The following is a 20,468-nucleotide window of genomic DNA, read 5'->3' on the forward strand; positions in this document are numbered from 1 at the left end:
ATACCAGTCTCCCAACACCTCAGTGAAGTTACCTTGGCCTTTTTATTTCCATATTTTTAAAATTCTCAATACATAAAAGCATGCACATCTTCATAATTCAAGAGATGCCAAAAATTTTATATTGCCAGCAGAAATGATTAAACATATTGGTTCATATTGATTCCATCAGTCTCCCCAACATTTTGCAGAGCTATGACCTAATCACTATGAATGCCTCATTACTAATGACATGAATCTCTTTTTCATATTTGCATTTCTTCTTGGACAATTCATCTGCTACTTAGGTCCTAAGTCCATTACCAAACTGATGTCTGATGATGACTCTCAAATTCCAATCCTTGTTCCTTCTTTTGATCCTAATAGTTATTAGTGGATATAACTCAATTACTCAGTTTTGTGTATATGTATTTTAATGAAACACTGTTTTTTTAAACAATTTGATTTTAAGATTTTAAAACATTTATGACATTCTTTGCTTGTTCTTTCTTGTATTTCAGATACCCCTTCTGCCTGAAGCTTACTCTTTAGAATTTCCTCCTGGTGACACTCTATTTTTGTTTGCTAAAGATTCTTTTCTTGAATAGGAACCTGGTTGGCAACTACTTCCTCTCAGTACAGTGGTTCGTCCATGTCTCTGGCCAGTGTGCTCTGGCTTCTACTGTTGCCACTGACAAGTCCCTTCTGCCTCAGCCTTCCCAATAGAACTCATTGCTATTATTTTTAAGATGCTTTCGTTGTGTTTGGTTTTATACAGCTGCGTTGTGTGTCGAGGTGTGGATTTCTTCTTATTCAATATTACTGCCCTTCATCAAGTATGACACACCAACTATCCGCTCTACAGAGACCTCCCGTTTTCTACTACCTGACCTACGAGACTCGATTAAATGTCAGTTCTCCCTTTAAGTCTCTTACCCTCTTCCGTCTCTCATGTTTTCTTCTCTACAGTGAACCATGTTTCTTCTAACTTCCATTTCACTAATTCTCTCTTCATCTTATTTAAGAAAAAAATTTTTTTTTACTTGGACACAACATCTTTATTTTATTTATTTTTTTTACATGGTGCTGAGGATCGAACCCAGGGCCTCACACGTACTAGGCGAGCGCTCTACCGCTGAGCCACAATCTCAGCCCTTCTTTCTTCATCTTTATTACTCCGTAGTTAAAAATCAACCATTAGGGGGCTGGGGATGTGGCTCAAGCAGTAGCGCGCTCGCCTGGCATGCGTGCGGCCCGGGTTCGATCTTCAGCACCACATACAAAGATGTTGTGTCCGCCAAAAAATAAATAAATATTTTAAAAAAAATCAACCATTAGGTTTTTAATTTTGCTTCTAATTTTCATTTACAAGATTTCTGTTTGCTGACACATCATATATCATAGTTTGCTACTCCCTTAAGATTTTCAAACCTGTCCCATTTCTTCAAACATAAATAAGGTTAATTATAGTCTCCGGTAATTCCAAAATCTCAAGTCTTTGTAGGTCCACTTCTGCTGCTTTGGGTGGTTCCCAGTACTTATTCCCAGTACTTATTCCCATGTATGCCTATATTTTCCAATTCAATTCTGTGTGATCATTTTAAATTTAAAAAAAAAGAATTATATATATACACACACACACAAATGTTGTGTGCACACTTGTGGATTATGTGGATTACTTGTGGATTACCATGTGCCTATATACATACACACACACACACATACACGCGCGCGCGCATACACACACACACACACATATGTGGCTTTAACTCAGTGATACAATGCCTGCCTGGCATGCACGTGAGGCCCGGGGTTTGATCCCCAGCACAGGAAAAATAAAATGTCTGGAAGGAAAGAAGGTCATCCAGGTGTGAGACCACCACCAACCTGGAATCTCCACCATGATCCCAGCCCCCGTGGCACTCAGGAGCTGCTGTCCCACACCACAAACAGGATGAAGCTGATATGCTTCTCTAGGGTCTCATCTGGTTGAAGAGAAGATACTTCTATTTGACCCATGAGTTTTGTGCAGGCTCTAAGCTTTGAGCCTCTCACCCGAAAAAGCTTTCAAAACAAGTTCACGTGAACATGTAAAAGTAATTCCCGTTTCCATTATTTGAATTCCCATTCTCTCTTGTGGGTCTGCATAGAGTCCTGTGCATTCTAAGCACATGCTTTCCACTGAGGTATGTTTCCATTTTTTCCTTTCTCTCTCTTTTTTTTTTTTAAGAGAGAGTGAGAGAGGAGAGAGGAGAGAGGAGAGAGAGAGAGAGAGAGAGAGAGAGAGAGAGAGAGAGAGAATTTTTAATATTTATTTTTTAGTTCTCGGCGGACACAACATCTTTGTTGGTATGTGGTGCTGAGGATCGAACCCGGGCCGCACGCATGCCAGGCGAGCGCGCTACCGCTTGAGCCACATCCCCAGCCCTCTCTCTTTTTTTTTAATATTACTTTTTGGTACTAGGGATTGGACCCGGGGTCACTCAACTACTGAACCACATCCCCAGTTCTTTTTATTTTTTATTTCAGACAGGATCTCACAATTGCTCCAGGCTTTGCTAAGTTGCTGAGGCTGGCTTTGAACTTGCAATCCTCCTGCCTCAGCCTCCCAAGTCGCCCATGTCACAGGCATGTGCCACAGCACCCAGCTCATTTTCCTTTTACTACCAACCTTTCCTTCAAAATTCCTGTCTTGTCGATTATTTGGTAATTGCACACAAATTTTGTTTTAGAATTTTATTTTTTTATTTTTTTTATTTTTTTAGAAAGAGTGAGAGAGAGTGAGAAAGAGGGAGAGAGAGAGAGAACTTTAATATTTATTTTTTTCAGTATTTGGCGGACACAGCATCTTTGTCTGTATGTGGTGCTGAGGATCGAACCCGGGCCGCACGCATACCAGGCGAGCGCGCTACCACTTGAGCCACATCCCCAGCCCTGTTTTAGAATTTTAGAATACTCTTAGTTATTATTTCAGTAAGAATGACTGTCCCCAACAACTCTGAGAACCTTGCCTTCCATTTTCTTTATCCATAACACACTATGAATTGGAACTATCAATCTTGGATTACAGGATTATATATTCCCATTTCAAGCCAACTCAGGTGAAAAAGGGAATTTTTATTACTTCATTTAATTATATCTAAAGGCTGCACTGACCCCACACACAGCTTGATCCAAGAACAAAAATATATCATTAGACTCTTCTCCACTCCTTCCCCACAGGGCCTCACTTCTGCAGATGTCACCAGTCATGACATGTGACATCCGCATGCATCTTTAAGTTTACTGTACTGCGATTCCAGGCAAAAGACTACTACATCTTCCTGCTAAATTTTCTACAACAGATCTGGACATTTGTGTCTTGAGCCTACCTAAATCCCAATTACCAGTAGCTAGTCACAACAAGACTGCATAGGATATGCTGTGATTGACAGGCTAGCTAAAGCCCTGTGGACTAGGAAGGCAGAGCAGGCCACTGCTATCAAGAGGAAAAGGGATGAAAAATCGTTTATAGGCACCCAAAAAAACACCATAAGTCACCCCTTATCAACAGGGGTGTGCGCCAGGACCCCCAGAGAGGCCTGCATCTGCATCAAGTCCCCCCTGTTTCCTCTTACTCAGCATACCTACTGTGAGGCAGGAACTGGGCACAGCAGGAGGCTAACCCGGTCAGTCCACAGCAAGCAGCCACGTGGACCAGCCACTCCTCTCAGCACACCTGGGGCACTGTACTCACCCTTCTTCTGCCTGCTCTCATCACAGCGGGAGACTGGCTTTGGGTGGCATCCTCTATCCTTAACCAACTTTTCCCCCTCTGCAGGGAATAGGCCAGCAGCTTGCTCCTGGGCAGACACACCCTTTGGGCCTTTCAGTCCGAACCTGTTCCTGAACCTGTGCAGCCAGCCCTTGCTGGCCGTGAACGGCCTCCTCTCCAGCCTGCCGTCGCGCCTCTGGGGGGACGCCTGGCTCAGGTCCTGGTACAGGCTCAGCGCCTTCTGGCGCAGGGCGCTGCCGTCCACAGCCACGCGCCGGCTGTTCATGTCCTCCACCCACAGGCTCAGCGCCTTCTCCATCTTCACCAAGCACTTGTCCCGCACGGTGGCCGTGACCTTGGCGTTCTGGGGGGCCACGGCGAAGCTGGCCCGGATCTCCTTCTCCTTCTTCACGATTTCCCGGATGGAGGATTCGTTCTTACCGAAGATCTTGGCCACCTCCGCGTAGGACTTCTGCTCCTTCCTGACCAAGTCCAGAACCTTCACCTTTTCGCTCAGCGGCAGCACTTTTCGGCTCCTCTTGGGTGCATCCACATTACCGGCTTGAGAGCTCTTGAGCTTGGGCGGCATCGTTAAAAGTGAAGGAGAATTACTGGAACACAAGGCCGGCGACACCTGGGTGACACTGGACAGGGGCCCAGGCGGTGGCGCCGCCCCAGGTGGGCCAGGGCTGCCTCCCAACACCCACCGCTGCACCAGAGGCCAGACTTAACAACGGACTCCTTCTGAAATCTTCCATTTAACAAGTCCAGGCCATAGCTGGCCCGCGGGTCCCTGGGACTTGGGGCAGGACGGCGCCCTCAGTCCCAGCGCCGCCTGTCCCGGTTATTCAATTGCCTCTGTTTTTCCATTACCCATTATTTTTCCTCCACGTTTTCTTTCCCTGCTTTGATTTTAATTCTCCTTTATGAGTTTTAAAGATGAGCCTGGTTGGCCTGCAGCAGCGCCATTCTTCATCTTCTGCTGGTTCTTCTGCTGGTGGCTAGTGTTTAATAGATGTGGTGACTTCTTCTATCTCTGAAACAGACTCCGGCCATTCTCCAAGACCTTCCTGGGTTTCTCGTTGGAGATCCATTCCAGGGATTAGGTTTATTGTGTCCTTGCTGATCTGATCTGTTGTACCTCAAAACAAGTCCATAATTAATTCCATATAGATTTTTTTGTCTGACTATACTTCTGTTTTAATTTATCAATCCTTGCTGTTAATACCGAACAACACCAAAAAAAAAAAAAAGTATTTTATAATGAGTGAAAGGAGAGCACTCTTGAAGATTTTTCACACACCGTCATAACTAACAGAAGCTGAGGTTCTTAATATTTGTGAACATGCTGTTCTCTAAAATACTTCTAATTTTCAATATATTTCTGCCTCAAAACAAGTTTCACATTAGACTGGTAAATGAGGAGGTACCATGACACTGATTTTTTTTTTAATTCCTTAAACATTCATGCTGTATTTCTTTGGCATATATTATTTTCAACAAACATTTTTCCATTTCAGATTTACAACAATCATAAATCAACCTCTTTGTTCTAGTATTTTATAAATAAGCAAGCCCAGTCCAGAAAATCTTACTGTTACATATTAACATGCTACATTACATATACTTGATTTTATAAAATGAAATCAGACAGAATCTATGTCCATTTCCAAATTGCCATGCATAATAATAAAAGTCAGTTTTTTAAAAAATAATGAACCTGAGGTGAATAATTTATAGTGACTAGAAATGTAATACTAAATTCATGGCAACTCATCAGATTGCAACAAAGTTCATTTCCTTTTTGTCCATAAGGCAAATATTACAGTGGGCAATGCAGAGTGCTTTAATAAATCAACATAAATCATGTTGTATAAAGATAACAAACTTAGAATAAGTTATAGTCTATGTACATATGCCAAAATACACTCTACAGCCATATTTATCTAAAAAGAATTTTTAAGAAAAAGGAATTTGGTTCGAAGACAAAATTAGGAATGTCAGCCCAATCACATATATGAACATGTATGTCGTAAAACACAGGCAACTGTCAGGCAACATTATGCCCTTTAATAAAAACAGCCATGAGTTTAAACAGTCATTTAAATTAGTAAAATATTATACTCACCACCTAAACTGAAGACCCACTCTAACTAGTAGGAAATGCATTTAAATAGCTCACAAACACCGTGATTTCATTTTCTTCTACACAAAGTTCTGCAGACTGCTACGTTTTCTGTTATTTTTACTTATTATAAGCAATTAAGATCTATCCTGCATATTTACTTAAATGTGGAGAGATAAACTTCAACACTATAAAAATCATAAATATCCTAATTCAATGTTTTGCACTAGAACAATATCAGAACCCGATGCTTTTCTCAATTAACACTGACAAAATCTTCAAAATTAGTTAAAATAACTACCACTAAGATACTGTCCACAGAAGGAAGACAAAAGACACTGTTTAAGACAGGTGATGAGGTCTGGAGTTGTAGCTAGTGGTAGAGTACTTGCCTCCTACGTGTGAGGAACTGGATTTGATTCCCAGCACCACATATAAATAAGCAAATAAAATAAAGGTCCATCAACAACTAAAAAAGTATATTAAAAAAAGACTGGTATGATATTCATAAATCCATAAATAATTCAACAGGTTTAAGGTTTTAAAAAAATGGGGAGAGGAGATTTCTGCCAGAAAAATCTCATTCAAATTTAAGGTTCTGACTTCTACTCCAAAAAAATGTCGCATGATATTCCTGTGCTGGCAATACCTTCCTCCTGGCCAATATGGAAGGCAGGCCACAATGCCTTGGTTTTCTGGTATCCTCAAGTTGTCTTCCTTCTTCAAGGTCTCGTCTCTAGTTACGTTTTGCAAAACTATAAAACTTAAATTTTACCAATTCAATTTATATTAAGAATCACTAACGCCAAGTTTCAACAAAAATATTCTTGAATTGTCTCCACTAACAGAAACATCACTAGTGAGAATAAAATAACTTCAAATATCACTTAATTCTACAGTAAAGTCAAATGGAATTTTAAGCTTTAAAATTTTTAAACCTTTATTTATAAAAGAAAGTCATTTCTTCAAAATGATGAGCACCCAAAGAAAATCTTAATCTTCATCTACAATGCTCCATATTTTTTCCTAAGATGGTGCCTAAAATGAAAAGGATCTAACTCCACTCAGCTGACATTATCCTAAAAAGGTCTCAGTTTCATTAAAATTTGTGGGGGTTTTTGGGAGGAGTGTTTGTTTTTTAGTACCAGGAATTGAATCCAGGGGCACTTAACCTCTGAGCCACATCCTCAGCATTTATATTTTATTTAGAGACAGGAATTTGGTAAGTTACTGAGGCTGGCTTTGAGCTGGTAATCCTCCTCCTACCTCAGCTTCAGGAGTAGCTGGGATTATAGACAAGCACCACTGTGCCCTGCTCATTAAAATTAGTTTAAATTAACCTGTAATACTATATTCTAGCAATCTTTTAGGGTGCTGAAAACATTTCCCTCTAAAATTAATGGTACTTAATAGCTAGCTCCATGTTCTACCTTTATAGGTACAAAGTACTAAAGGCCAAAAATTTTTTTTTTCAAAAGGAAACTTATTCATCCTTAAAACATTAGTTAATATACTTCCATTTCTTCAGTGTCCATTTGGTAATTTTGTAGAATGTTTTTAAACAATTTTTTAAATTTTGAAATGTTTAAGGTAGTTCATTGATCCTACTGGTTTGTCTTTTGAGTGATAGGAAAGAAATTAACCTACTCTCTTCATGTTTACAGAAGACTGACATCCGCTTGACAATGTGCAAGACAGACTTTTCTTTCCCCATAAGAATAACCACGAGGATAAGGCTACAGCTCTGCTCGAGCTCTCGCCAGCACACACATCCTGGGCGCAGCTACCAGGACCACAGCAAAAACAAACAAACAAAGAAAAAAAAACTTGATATTGCAATCGTCCAAAAATCACAGAATTCCTTTTTCTTTCTTGTGGTTCTGGGAATGGAACCCTGGGCCTTGTGCACACCAGGCAAGGGCTCTATCACTGAGCTACTTCCCAGCCAGAGAACTCTTCAGAATCCATTATCTATCGATTCTAGAAGGTGCTATCTTAGGAAACTTGCTGGTTGGTGTGTGTGGTCTTGTGAGAGTCCACTACAGCACATAGTGGCCAAGGCCAGAAATTCTACCAACCTCATCTTCAGATACTTGTAACACAGATCCCAGATTCAGGTATGGCTCTATGAGCAATAGAATATGAGGACAGAGGGGCTGGGGTTGTGGCTCAGTGGTAGAGCGCTTACCCAGCATGCAAAAGGCACTGGGTTCGAACCTCAGCACCACATAAATGTGATATGTGCAGTACTGTTTTTTTTATTTTTTGGGTGTGCGTGTGGTGCTGGGGCTTGAACCTAGGGCCTTGTGCATGTGAGGCAAGCACTCTACCAACTGAGCTACATCCCTAGCCCTATACTATTGGTTTTGATAAATATGTGAACCTTGTATTAGATGATACAGAAGAGATTTTTTTGGGGGGAGGGGTGCCAGGGATTGAACTCAGGGGCACTCCACCACTGAGTCACATCCCCAGCCCTATTTTGTATTTTTTTTTATTAGAGATAGGGGCTCACTAAATTTCTTAGCACCTCACTAAATTGCTGAGGCTGGCTTTGAACCCACCATCTTCCTGCCTCCGCCTCTGAGCTGCTGGGAGATTCATTCTTAAAGGCAATAAAACAACTAGGTTGGATCATGTTAAAAGGAGATAATATTACTCTGTTACAAAGTGGTTCTGGGAATGGAACCACTAGAAATGATCAATAAAGTGAGAAATTTACAGAGAAAGCTACCATCTTTTTAAGGTGTTCTTTGCTGGGAATACAGTTCTAAAACATCTGTTTTGATTACCCATTTTGATTACCTTTATTACCAGATGAAAACAAACACTGGGGGGTTAAGGGACTCTTTTTATTAAAAAAAATAAAAAATAAAAAGAATCTGGATCTACCTCACTAGATGCTCAATTCCTCAAGCACTTTCAAGGCCAAACCAGGTTGTAAAATTCAATCCCATTTTAGACATTTTTTCAAATCTCATCATCTACAATACTTAAGTTTCAGAAAAACAGGAAGGCTCTCTAGGACTCCGACAATAACCATAATGGTTAAATCCATTAAGTCCGGGCACTGACTTTCACCACCATCCCCCCAAATTCCCTGCTCTCAGAGAAAAAGAAGTAGAATTCCTCAATTCTAATAAGGAACAAATCACAAGAGACATTTCACTTTGTGTATCACCACACAAAATACTCATTAACAAAGGGCAACACGACACCCTATCTTAACTGAGGAGCCATGCTAACTGAAGTCTCCACACAGCAGATATTGTGTCCTACCCCAGACTAAAGGAAAACACTAATAATCCCACCCCAAAATGCTTCAGCAGAGTCTAATCATAAGAAATGGACAAATCCAAGTTAAGGGCCAATCTATTAAGTCCTGCCCAATAACCTTCAGAGGTCCAGAGCATGAAACCAAAGCCTGAAGAACTATTCTAAAATAGAAACAGAAATAAAAAAGCACCTCAGGATGGGCAAGACAGCACACACCTGTAATCCCAGTGGCTTGGGAGGCTGAGGCAGGAGGATCCCAAGTTCAAAGCCAGCCTCAGCAACTTAATGAGGTGCTAAGCAACACTGTGAGACCCTGTGTCAAAATAAATACAAAAAAGGGCTGGGGATGTGGCTCAGTGGCTGAGTGCCCCGAGTTCAATCCCTGGTACCCCTAAATGGGGGGGGGGGGGGGCACATCAGCCAGGTGCGAAAGGTACTACTCAAAGCTGATGCAGGAGATCCCAAATTCAAAGCCACGCAGGTCAACTTACTGAGACCCTTGTCTCAAAACTTAAAAAAATAAGGACTGGAGACAGGGCAGTGACTTCAGTACGCAGAACTGCTAAAGAAACACAGGAACAATAAAGCACACAGAGAAATAGGAAGGCTAGGTGGAGACCCCTCCTGGCCTGGACTCCTCCACTGTTGTGCACAGACATCTGGAAAGCCCAGTGGGAAGCTCTCAAGGATGTATGGGCAATTTTTATTCCTTTGCTGTTCTGGTCTCTGTTTTGCAAGTTTAAAAAAAGTTTCAAAATAATTTTTAAGGAAAGGGGATGTAGTTCAGTGGGAGAGCAAGTGCTCAGGATACACTAGGCTCAGGGTTTGATTCCCAGCACCACAAAAAAATAACAATTTTTAAAACACTAAGTACATATGTGTCAAGCTAATTAAAATTTTCTCCAAGGAGCCAGACACAGTGGTGCACACCTGTAATCCCAACAGCTCTGGAGGCTGAGACAAGAGGATTGCAAGCTCAAAGCCAGCCTCAGCAACAGAAAGGCGCTAAGCAACTCAGTGAGACCCTGTCTCTAAATAAAATACATAATAAGGCTGGGGATGTAGCTCAGTGGTTGAGTGCCCCTGAGATCAATCCCCAGAAGCCAGCCAGCCAGCCAGCCCCCCCCCCAAAAAAAAAATCCTTCAAGGGCTGGGGGTACAGCTCAACAGGTGCTCCCAGGGCTTTGACTGGTTACATTTTATCTGTATTGGCTACATAAAAAAGCTGGAAATGGGCTGGGATTTTTTTTCTTGCATTTTAAGAACTACAGCCAGGTGCAGTGGTGCACACCTGTAATCCCAGTGAGGCTAAGGCAGGAGAGTTGCAAGTTCAAAGCCAGGTTCAGCAATTTAGTGAGGAGGCCCTGTCTCAAAATAAAAAACAGAAAGGGTTGGGCATATGGCTCAGTGGTAAAGCATCCCTGGGTTTAATCTCCAGTACCTCCTCCCAAAAAAATAAAATAAAAACACACAGGAGCCTAGCACTGTGTGGGAACTGTCCCCTGAGCTCGGTCAGCCTTGCTTTCCTCAATCTCGAGATGCACACAGTGCCCACCTTCCCCACAGACTGCTGTGAGCACTGGAACAGCAACCTCAGGACCCTCAGAATCATTACCTCTGCAGGGGACTCCAGCCCCACACTCCCCTCTCCAGCTCCCACATCCTCCCACAGAGACCTGGTTACTTTTAAAGTATTATTTTTCTATTTTTGGACTAGTTTAAAATTAGTTCTTGTAATCAATCAAAATCTGTCACTTCTGCCTCTGAGGAAGAGACTTCCAAAAAAGTTCTTTAAATGCACTACTTTCACTTCACCAAACTAAGCACTCAATAGTGCACCAAGATCCACCTGTAACTTGATTCTCAAACCCTGCCCAGCCTGGCTACCCTCTGGGCACTCTGAGTCTGACTGTGTAAGCTCAATCCACCAGAGACCATATCTGGACCTGTAGCTCCCAGGATTTCTACATTCTTTGCTTATTTAACCCAGAGGATCATTGGAATCCACATTCCTAAGAGCTCATCTCCAAAGGGTTAACAGGTACTTCCCACATGAAATAAATCAGGTTGGTATTTCACTCAGAGAGTCTGTCTTACATATGTTACATATGTGTAATAGGAAGGTAGGAAGTATCACTACTTACACTAATATATCCACTTCAGTGGACAGCATAAACTGAACAAACGAATCCACTTTAGTTCATTTAATCTTTAGAAAATAAACATTTAACGACAGCAAGTGCTTTAAAATAAAAATTAGATATCCCTAAGCCAAACCCTTTGATGAAGACAGATTTTTAAATCAAGATTCTGAAATTTTTAGGCTGAGACTGGTAGGACATCCCTGTCATCCCAGATACTTGGGGGGCTGAGGCAGGAGAATCACAAGTGCAAGGCCCTGAGCAACTCAGTAAGTCTCAAAATAAAAAGGGCTGGGGGTATATTTCAGTGGTAAAGCACTACTAGGTTAAAATACCCAGTAATAATAATAGAGCCAGGCATGGTTGCACACATCCCAGCAGCTCGGGAAGCTGAGATAGGAGGAAAAAAGCCAGTAGTTCAAAGCCAGCTACAGCAAAAGCAAGGCCCTAAGCAACTCAGTGAGACCCAGGCTCTAAATAAAATACAAATAGGGCTGGGGATGTGGCTCAGTGATTGAGTGCCCTTGAGTTCAATCCCTGATACCAAATAATAATAATGATAGATAGATATGAATAGATATATGCACACAATAGATATACGCTGTTTATAGCAGCACAATCAATAATAACCAAACTATGGAACCAGCCTAGGGGTTCATCAATGCAAGATGGGATAAAGAAAATGTGGTACAGATACACAATGATTCAGAAAGAAAAAACAATTAAACCAGGAGCAGTGGCACACGCCTATAATCCCAGTGACTCAAGAGGCTGAGGCAGGAGGATCACAGCTCAAAGCCAGCCTCTGCAGCTTTGTGAAGCCCTAAGCAACTCAGTGAGACCCTGTCTCAAAAATAAAAACTAGAAAGGGCTGGGGATTTGGCTCAGTGACAACACCCCAGGGTTTGATCCCTGGCTTTCCCCTCCCCCCAAAAAAAGAATGAAAGTGTGTCATTTGCAGCACAGTGGATGAAACTTGAGAGGACATGTTAAGTGAAATAAGTCATGTTTTCTCTCATGTGAAGTCTGGGGGATAGGAAGGAAAGAGGAACAAAAAGGTGTGGAGGAGTGTCTCGTGAAAAATCAAAAATCAGCAGAGGAAAGGTGGGAGAGGAGAAGGGAAGGGGAAAAAAACGGGCTGGGGATGTAGTTCCCTGGTACAGCACCTGTCCAGCATGTAGGAGGCCTGGATTGGGTTCCATCACCAGTACCATACATAAATAAAAACAAAATAGAAGAAAAATCTCATCAGCCATTCAGGAGAACCTACCACTTTTTCTGGCACAAAAGTTTAAGAGAAAACGTTTCTAGGCATTCATTAAACTTTTAAACTGACAGTTCAGAATTCCAAGTACAGCAGCTTGTTCTGCCAACACACAAAGAATGTGTCCCTTTGACCTTACTCCAGATTTAAAAATCATTTGAAAGAGGAAATGAAAACCAAGTCCCTATCATGTATAAGTTCACTTTATTTTTTAAAATGTATTCTTCACAGAAGGCAGGTGATAGGAAAAAGGTGTTTTGCCAGAACTGGTGTCCTGTCTCCAAATACTATCCATTTCAATCCTAAATTTACTAAAAATGACCATAAACTATGTCCTTACCACATAAGGGTGTTACCAGAAGGTAGATAGGTACTTGATAAAGCGCTTCATAAAACACTCAGCAAGCTGAGTGTGGTGACACACACCTGTAACATCAGCTGCTCTGGGAGGCTGAGGCAGAAGGATCACAAGTTCAAAGCCAGCCTCTGCATCTTAGGCCCTAAGCAACTCAGCAAGATCCGATCTCAAAATTCCAAAAAATAATAAAAAGGGCTGGAGGTGTGGCTCAGTGGTAAAGCACCCCTGGGTTTAATCCCTGGTACCAAAAAAAAAGGGGGGGTTGGGGGATGTAGCTTAACGGTACAGCTCTAGCTTACCATGTATGAGACCATGGGCTCAACCCCAACACCAAAAAAAAAAAAAAAAAAGTTTATACTATACATGCTTTAATATTTTTTTTTAAATCACTCCCAAGAAACCACTTAATGTTTATTAGCATGTGTGAGGGCCTGGGTTCAATTCCCAGCACTGCAAAAAGAAGAGACCACTTGGAAAAAAGAAACGGAGTGGAAGTGTTGATGATGGAAAAGGCAGGTGCAAACTCCTCTCACATGCTTCTCTATGCTAGTGAGAGATGTGTGCAGAGCCATCCATATTCTTCTGCCACAAAGAAGGGTTAAACACACATACAAGGGCTGGGGATGTGGCTCAAGGGGTAGCACACTCGCCTGGCATGATCCTCAGCACCACATTATTATTATTTTTTTTTTAAAGAGAGAGTGAGAGAATTTTTTTAATATTTATTTTTTAGTTTTTTCGGCGGGCACAACATCTTTGTTTGTATGTGGTGCTGAGGATCGAACCCGGGCTGCACACATGCCAGGCGAGCGCGCTACCGCTTGAGCCACATCCCCAGCCCCTCAGCACCACATTAAAAAAAAAAAAAAAGATATTGTGTCCACCAAAAACTAAATACTATAAAATTCTCTCTCTTTTAAACACACACACACACGCACACACACAATGACAGCAACTCTTGCTCCCAGGTGTAGGTAAGAAAGATGTGAAAACAAGGACTCCAATGACACCAGACAATGCAAAATTCTTATGCACAGCTGCCAGAAGGTGGAAACAATCCAGGTGTCCATCCACAGACGGGAGAGACCAATAACAGAACATTACTCAGCCTTAAAAAGGACTGGCGTTCTAGAACATTCTATAACTTAAAGCAACAAAAACATTATGTTAAGTAAAATAAGCCAGACACAAAAGCACAATTACTGTGATTCCAATTATGTGAAATATCTAAGCCAGGATGGCTGTAATCCCAGCTACTCGGGAGACTGAGGATGGCAAATTCCACACTCACCTAGGTAACTTAGTTAGAACAGATCTCAAAATAAAAATTAAGAAGGGCTGCAGATGTAGCTCAGCATAGAGCACCCCTAGGTTCAATCTTCATGACCAAAAAAGAAATGTGTAGGAAGGACTGGGGTGTAGCTCAGTAGCAGAGCACTTGCCCAGCACCATGAGGCTCTGCAAAAGAGAAAAATAAAATAGGCAAACTCATAAAATCAGAAAACAGATTAGCAGTTACCAGGGGCTAGAAAAAGGAATGAGGCATTTTTATTCCATGGGTACAGGGAGTTCTCTTTTTGGGGTGATAAAAAAGTTCTAGAAATAGAGGTGTGAATGGAATTAACGCTACTGAACTGCACATTTTAAAATGCTTATTAGGAAAGAAGGAAGGAAAAGTGGAAGAAAGAAAACAATGAAAGAACAGGTGGAAGGAAGGAAGCTGACAAATCTCCTTGTAAGATCAATTTCTCTGCCATTTCCCCTTGTAGATATAATATGGGCCATCTGTCATCCTCCTTTGTCAAATCATTTCATAAATGAGATAATGAAATGTAATTCAGTGTTTTAAAGTCTTAAGACCAGAGTGGGGGTTGTAGCTCAGTGGTAGAGTGCTTGCCTAGTGTGTGCAAAACCCTGGGTTCCATTCCCAGGCATGGCAAAAAATAAAGTAAAAAGACTAAGACAGCCTGGTGATACACACCTGTGATCCCAACGATCTGGGAAGCTGAGGCAAGAATATCACAATTTCAAGGCCACTCTCACCAATTTAGGGAGATCCTCAGCAACTTAGTGAGACCCTGTCTCAAATTTTTTAAAAAGGGCTGGGGATATAGCTCAATGAATCAATCCCCAGTACCAATTTACAAAAGTCTACAACCAAGAGCAGTTATTCATTCTAGTTCAGTTCCAATATTTCATTTTCTCATTGAAAACAACTTTTGATCTGAGAACAATCTATAGATAAGCTCTATTCACATTTACATGAGAGTAAATAGTAAGGCCTGTACCCACATAGAGCAAGTTATTTACAACAATGTATTAAGCAACATTTTCTCAGTTTCATTAATCAAACTATCAAATTTCTTTATATATATATATTTTCTTAGTTATACGTGGGCACAATATCTTTATTTTATTTATATTTATGCGGTGCTGAGGATCGAACCCAGGGTCGCACATGAGCGAGGCGGGCGCTCTACCGCTGAGCCACAACTCCAGCCCCAAATTTCTTTTTTTAGTATTGTTTTTCAGTTATAAGTGGACACAATATCTTCACTTTGTTGTTTTTTATTTTATTTTTTAGTTTTCGGCAGACACAACATCTTTATTTGTATATGGTACTGAGGATCAAACCCAGACCGCATGCATGCCAGGCGAGCGCGATACTCCTTGAGCCACATCCCCAGCCCTTCATTTTGTTTTTATGTAGTGCCGAGATTCGAACCCAGTGCCTCACGCTTGCTAGTCGAGTGCTACCACTTGAGTCACATCCCCAGCCCAAAACTGTCAAATTTCTAATAAAACAGTGGGGCCTGATCACAAATAAGGTAACTTTTCTTACTTCCTTAATTAAGGCAAAAAAATCTTCAATTATTCCTAACTCCCTTACTCTAATTTCTATTTCAAATATATGAAGATTCCCAATGGAGAAAGAAGGCACTACCTTTAAGACTTATGACAGCGTAAGATAAAAATAGGAGTGAACTTATGTGTTAGGCAACTAGCTCCAGAAAGCTAGTTTTCGATTGTAAATTCACTATTTACAAAATAGACATGATTAGTCCCCATTATACAAATATATCAGCTCTAACCTAACTAACCAGATGTCATTTCAACTAGCTACTCTAAATAGGATCACACTCCACTACTCTCTGCTTCCTCAATTATACCCTACTATGTTCACATACTGTGCTTCTTTCAAAAATAATTTCAGAGGGCTGAGACTGTAACTCAGTGACAAAGTGCTTGTTTTGAATGTGTGAGGCACTGGGTTCAATCCTCAGCACCACAAAAATAAAGATACTGTGTGTTCATCTACAACTAAATTTTTTTTTTGAGAATTTTAATATTTATTTTTTAGTTTTCCGAGGACATAACATCTTTGTTTGTATATGGTGCTGAGGATCGAATCCGGGCCGCACGCATGCCAGGCAAGCGCGCTACCGCTTGAGCCACATCCCCAGCCCTACAACTAAATTTAAAAAAAATATTTCAGGGCTGAGAATATAGTTCAGTGTTTGAACACTTGCCTACCATCTGTGATGCCCTGGGTTCAGTCCCCACCACCACAACAACAGAAATGTTCTCCTTAGCCACTGTACACATGATGTCATATTCACAAAGGGAGAAGCCCATGAAGAACTACGCCCTTGTCCTTAGAGTTTCATTAGAGATCAACACTGTACTCAATGTTAGAAGTTATTACTGGCTACTAATTTTTACTTCCTCAATAAGTTTAATTTGCTAAAGTATCCAGCATGTATTTTCATAGCTACTGTAAACGTTGGCCTCCTGTAACACAGTTTGAGTGAACAAAATTATTTGAAAGCCACCTACACCACCATGCCTATAATCCCAACAACTTCAGGAGGCTGCAGCAGCAGCAAGACAATGGCAAATTCGAGGCCAGCCTGGGCAACCAAGCAAATCACTGCTGAAAAATAAACAAAGGGCTCAAACCACATGTGATGGCACATAGTAATCCAAGTAATTTGGGAGGCTAAGGTAGGAGGATCACAAGTTCAAGGCCAATCTCAGCCAGTTATCAAGGCCCTCCCTCAGCAACTTAGGGAGATCCTGCTTCAAAATTAAATAAATAAATAAAATCTGAGTATTTAACTTGGGGGTAAAGAGCCCCTGGGTTCAATCCCCAGTACCAAAAATTAATTTCAAAAAACATTAAAGGGCTGGGTATGAGCTCAGCAGTGGAACACAATGGGGTCTAGTCCCAAGATCCCCCAAAAAAGAGAACCTATATATAGTCAAATTTTTTTGGGGGGGGGGTGTTCTGGAGATTGAACTCAGGGCCACTAGACCACTGAGCCACATCCCAAGCCCTGTTTTGTATTTTATTAGAGACAGGGTCTCACTGAGCTGCTTGCTTAGCAGCCTCCCTAAATTGCTGAGGCTGGCTTTGAACTCGGGATCCCCCAGCTGGGATTCCAGGCCTGTGCTCCGCGTGGGGCCCTGTATATAGTTCTTAATGAAGTTAGAATCCAGGACAGCGAAGCCAGTCCTCCAGCAACTCTGACATTCTCTGGCTGTATCCGACTACTTACTCGCAGTGGGGGGGGGGGGGGAGCAGACAAGGAGGGCCAGACACAGGCAGGGGACACTAAGACACAGACTGCAAGAAGAAACACAAAAACTGCAGCAGAGGTGAAGAGGGAAACGGGGAAAGACAGAAGGACAAAAAATAGAGAATGAAGATCAAAGTACACCCTTCACACTTCCAGTGTCAGGGCCAAGCTCTGCAGGGCCACCCAGACCTGAGACTCTGAGGAGGGTGAGAGGGAGAAAATAATAAAACAAGTGTCTTAGGGGGAGGGAGAAAATAATAAAACAAGTGTCTTAGGGGGAGGCTCAAGGGTCCCCTCCGCAGTACCCAAAAAAAAAAAAAAAAAAAAAAAGCTTGTACCATGGATAAATTAATAAAAAATGAGTGGGAAAATTAATCAACTATTTAGATCTCCAATTTAATTCTGCATTTAAATCCATTACCCCCCTTTGAAACTGGAGGTTAATTAGTTTAATTCTGCACTTAAATCCATAGCGCCTCCTTAAACTGGAGATTAATGTAATCACGACTAACAAAAAAATTCTTTAACTCTGAACCAGTTTTCCAAGCAATCTACAGTAAGCCGCTCAACTTATTTTTGGTTAAGATCTAAGTTTAAAGTAAGGAAGAGCAAACATCTAGAATAGATTTACCTCACTTAACTCTGCACCACCGTGAACGGTTCCCCAGCGCAAACCCGGGAAAAGCAGTCCACAGCACCACCTGGTAACGAGTGGAAACGCGAATTCCCAGGCATCACCCCAAGCCCGTCTGCAAGCCGCGCAGCCCAGCCCACCGCGTTCACCTGCAGGGCAAGCAAGTGCAAACTGCCACTTCTCCTGGCCCGCTCCTCATCCACAGAGTGGAATTTCAGGGTTATTACGACACAACATCTCTGGCACAGGAGACGCACGAGGTCGTTAGCTGTGGTTGTTACAAGTACGCGTTAGACACTCGGGCAGAACCGGGGGAGAAAGGAAGAGACGAAAGGGCACCGCACACCGGCGGCTGGGCCAGACCCCCGCGGAGGAGAGGCGGACAAGTGAACAGGGGCGCGATGCAGCGGCGCGTCCTCACCGGACACTGAAAGGAGGCCTCCCAGAAGCGAGGGCAAGGAAGTTTTCCCGGCCTCGACAGAAGCAAAGTCAACGCTGTCTAACGGTGCGAACCCAGACCGGGAAAGCAGGCGGCACGGGAGCCCAGGCAATGCTCGCCATCGAAAGGCAAAAAGAAAGAAAACTCAGCTCCTGGAGTCGGGAGCCGGCCTCGCGGGGCACTCTACCTGCGTCCGCACTGCAACCCAACTCCCCTCACTCGGGCGCCCTGCGGGCCTGGCCGGCCATTGTCTGCAGCGCGGTGGCACTGCGAAGCGGCTCCCGTCGCGCTCGGGAGGAGCGTCGCTCCACCGGACCCCGCGTCCCGCTCTCGGCCGCAGAGGAGCGCAAAAGCCGAACGCGGGGGCGGCGGCTTGAGAAAAGGCAGAACTTCCCAAAGAAAAGTGCAGGGACCAGAGGGCACCGCGCTCCTCCTCCGCCAGGCGCTCTGCACCCCGCCGTCCGGGTGCTGGCGGAGCCAAGCGGCCTTATGCTCAGGGCCTTTCGGCCGCGGTCTTCCTTCCGGTCATTGTGTGTATTTCCACCACCCCCCAAAATCCGACGGGTCCTCCGGGGCGCCGCGCCCGGCCGGCCCGGGACAAAGCCCACTGCGGGCTGCACCTGGGAGCGGGGCGGGGCGCGGCGCGCTGGGCCACCGCTCGGGAACCCGCCCGCGGCGCCCGACCCCGCTGCAGTTGCTAGGCAGCGCGGCGCCGCCCCCGCGCCCGCCGGCCAATCCCCCGCGTCTGCTGCCCCGGCGCAGGAGCCCCAGAGACACCCGACGGGCGCGACCCCACGGCTCGGGCCTGGCACCGCGCGCGCCCCCGCACCGCCGGCGGGCCAATCAGCGCTGTGAGGCCCGCGCGCTCGCTCACGCGCGGGGCCGCACGCGCGAGGCGCCCCCCCACGCCGGCGGGCGCGCGCCCATCCCCCACGGCGGCCCGGCGCGCGCGTGCAACCGCCGTCCCCCGCGACCGCGGCCGCCCCACCCCCACGCCCCGCCGCACGGCCACCGAGGCCGTCCGGCCCGGGTCCGCCGCGCTGGGGGGCGGCCGTGCGCCCCGAAGGCCGTCGGGCCGCACGCCCCCGGCGCCCCAGTCGCAGGCCCCAACGGGGCAAAGTCTCGAATAAAGGCCCTGCTCGCCATGGCACCCGAGGCGGGGGCGGGGGTCCAGGCGTGCGGCGAGGGGACTCACCCGAGTGCAGCCGCCTCCGGGCAGCGCGGGGCCGGAGTACGAAGGGCGCGAGTGGGGGCCGCGCGCGCTGAGGCCGCCGCGGAGCAGCCTCGGCTGAGGGAGCTGTGAGCGGGCGGGAGGTGAGGGCGAGGGGCCAGTGCGTCTCGGCCGCGCTCCTGTCACCGCCGCATGGCCGCCCCGGCAGGGCCTCACTCAGCGCCTCGTTCCGCTCTCGGGGGACAGAGGGGAAAGGCCGGGGTAACTGCTGCAGGAGGGCGGCCCGGCTGGAGAGCGCGTGCGGGGAAGCGGGGGGGGGGGCGACCGGGTGGCCCCTTTTCTCTGCTCTCCGAGCTTCTCTCTCACCCTCCTCCTCCTCCTTTTTTTTTTTTTTTTTTTTTTTTTTGTTCCTCGAATGCTCCCTGCGCGTGCGCATCCGCAGCACAGCCGAGCGGGAATTGTAGTTCCTGATTGGCCCCCGCCAACGCGGCGGCGGGCTTTGTGGACTACAACTCCCAGAAGGTTCCGCGGAGGGGAGCCCCGAACCCGAGGACGAGGCGAGCGCCGCGGTGCCCGGCCCTCTCCGGCAAGGGCTGTCAATGGAGGCGCGGGTGGTGGGAGCAAGAACATGGCTGCACCTGGGGCCTGCGCGGCTGCCCGGGTGGGGGAGGGGAGCTAGGGCGAAGGAACAGAAATGTAGACCGGCCGTGGCCAGGGCGTCCGCACAGCCGCGCCCCAACCGTCCTCCGC

General features: G+C 44.8%; 1 protein-coding gene across 10 annotated transcripts in view; it reads right to left on the bottom strand.

Moving 5' to 3' along the window:
* The window catches only part of Gtf2i (general transcription factor IIi), an 89,766-nt gene extending 69,677 nt beyond the window's left edge, over positions 1-20,089 (bottom strand). For 3 of the 10 annotated variants that reach the window (XM_026396831.2, XM_026396830.2, XM_077802989.1), the window contains exon 1: positions 3,713-4,372. In XM_026396831.2, coding sequence (XP_026252616.2) covers positions 3,713-4,319 — 607 coding nt within the window. In that variant the 5' untranslated portion in view covers positions 4,320-4,372. Of the gene's footprint in view, positions 1-3,712; positions 4,373-18,734; positions 19,008-19,742 lie in introns of those variants that run through there. The other 7 variants (XM_026396832.2, XM_026396834.2, XM_026396833.2 and 4 more) reach the window with 4 other exon arrangements.
* Positions 20,090-20,468: the final 379 nt, after the last annotated feature.

The sequence above is a fragment of the Urocitellus parryii genome, chromosome 9 (assembly GCF_045843805.1).
Source record: "Urocitellus parryii isolate mUroPar1 chromosome 9, mUroPar1.hap1, whole genome shotgun sequence".
Lineage (NCBI taxonomy): Eukaryota > Metazoa > Chordata > Mammalia > Rodentia > Sciuridae > Urocitellus > Urocitellus parryii.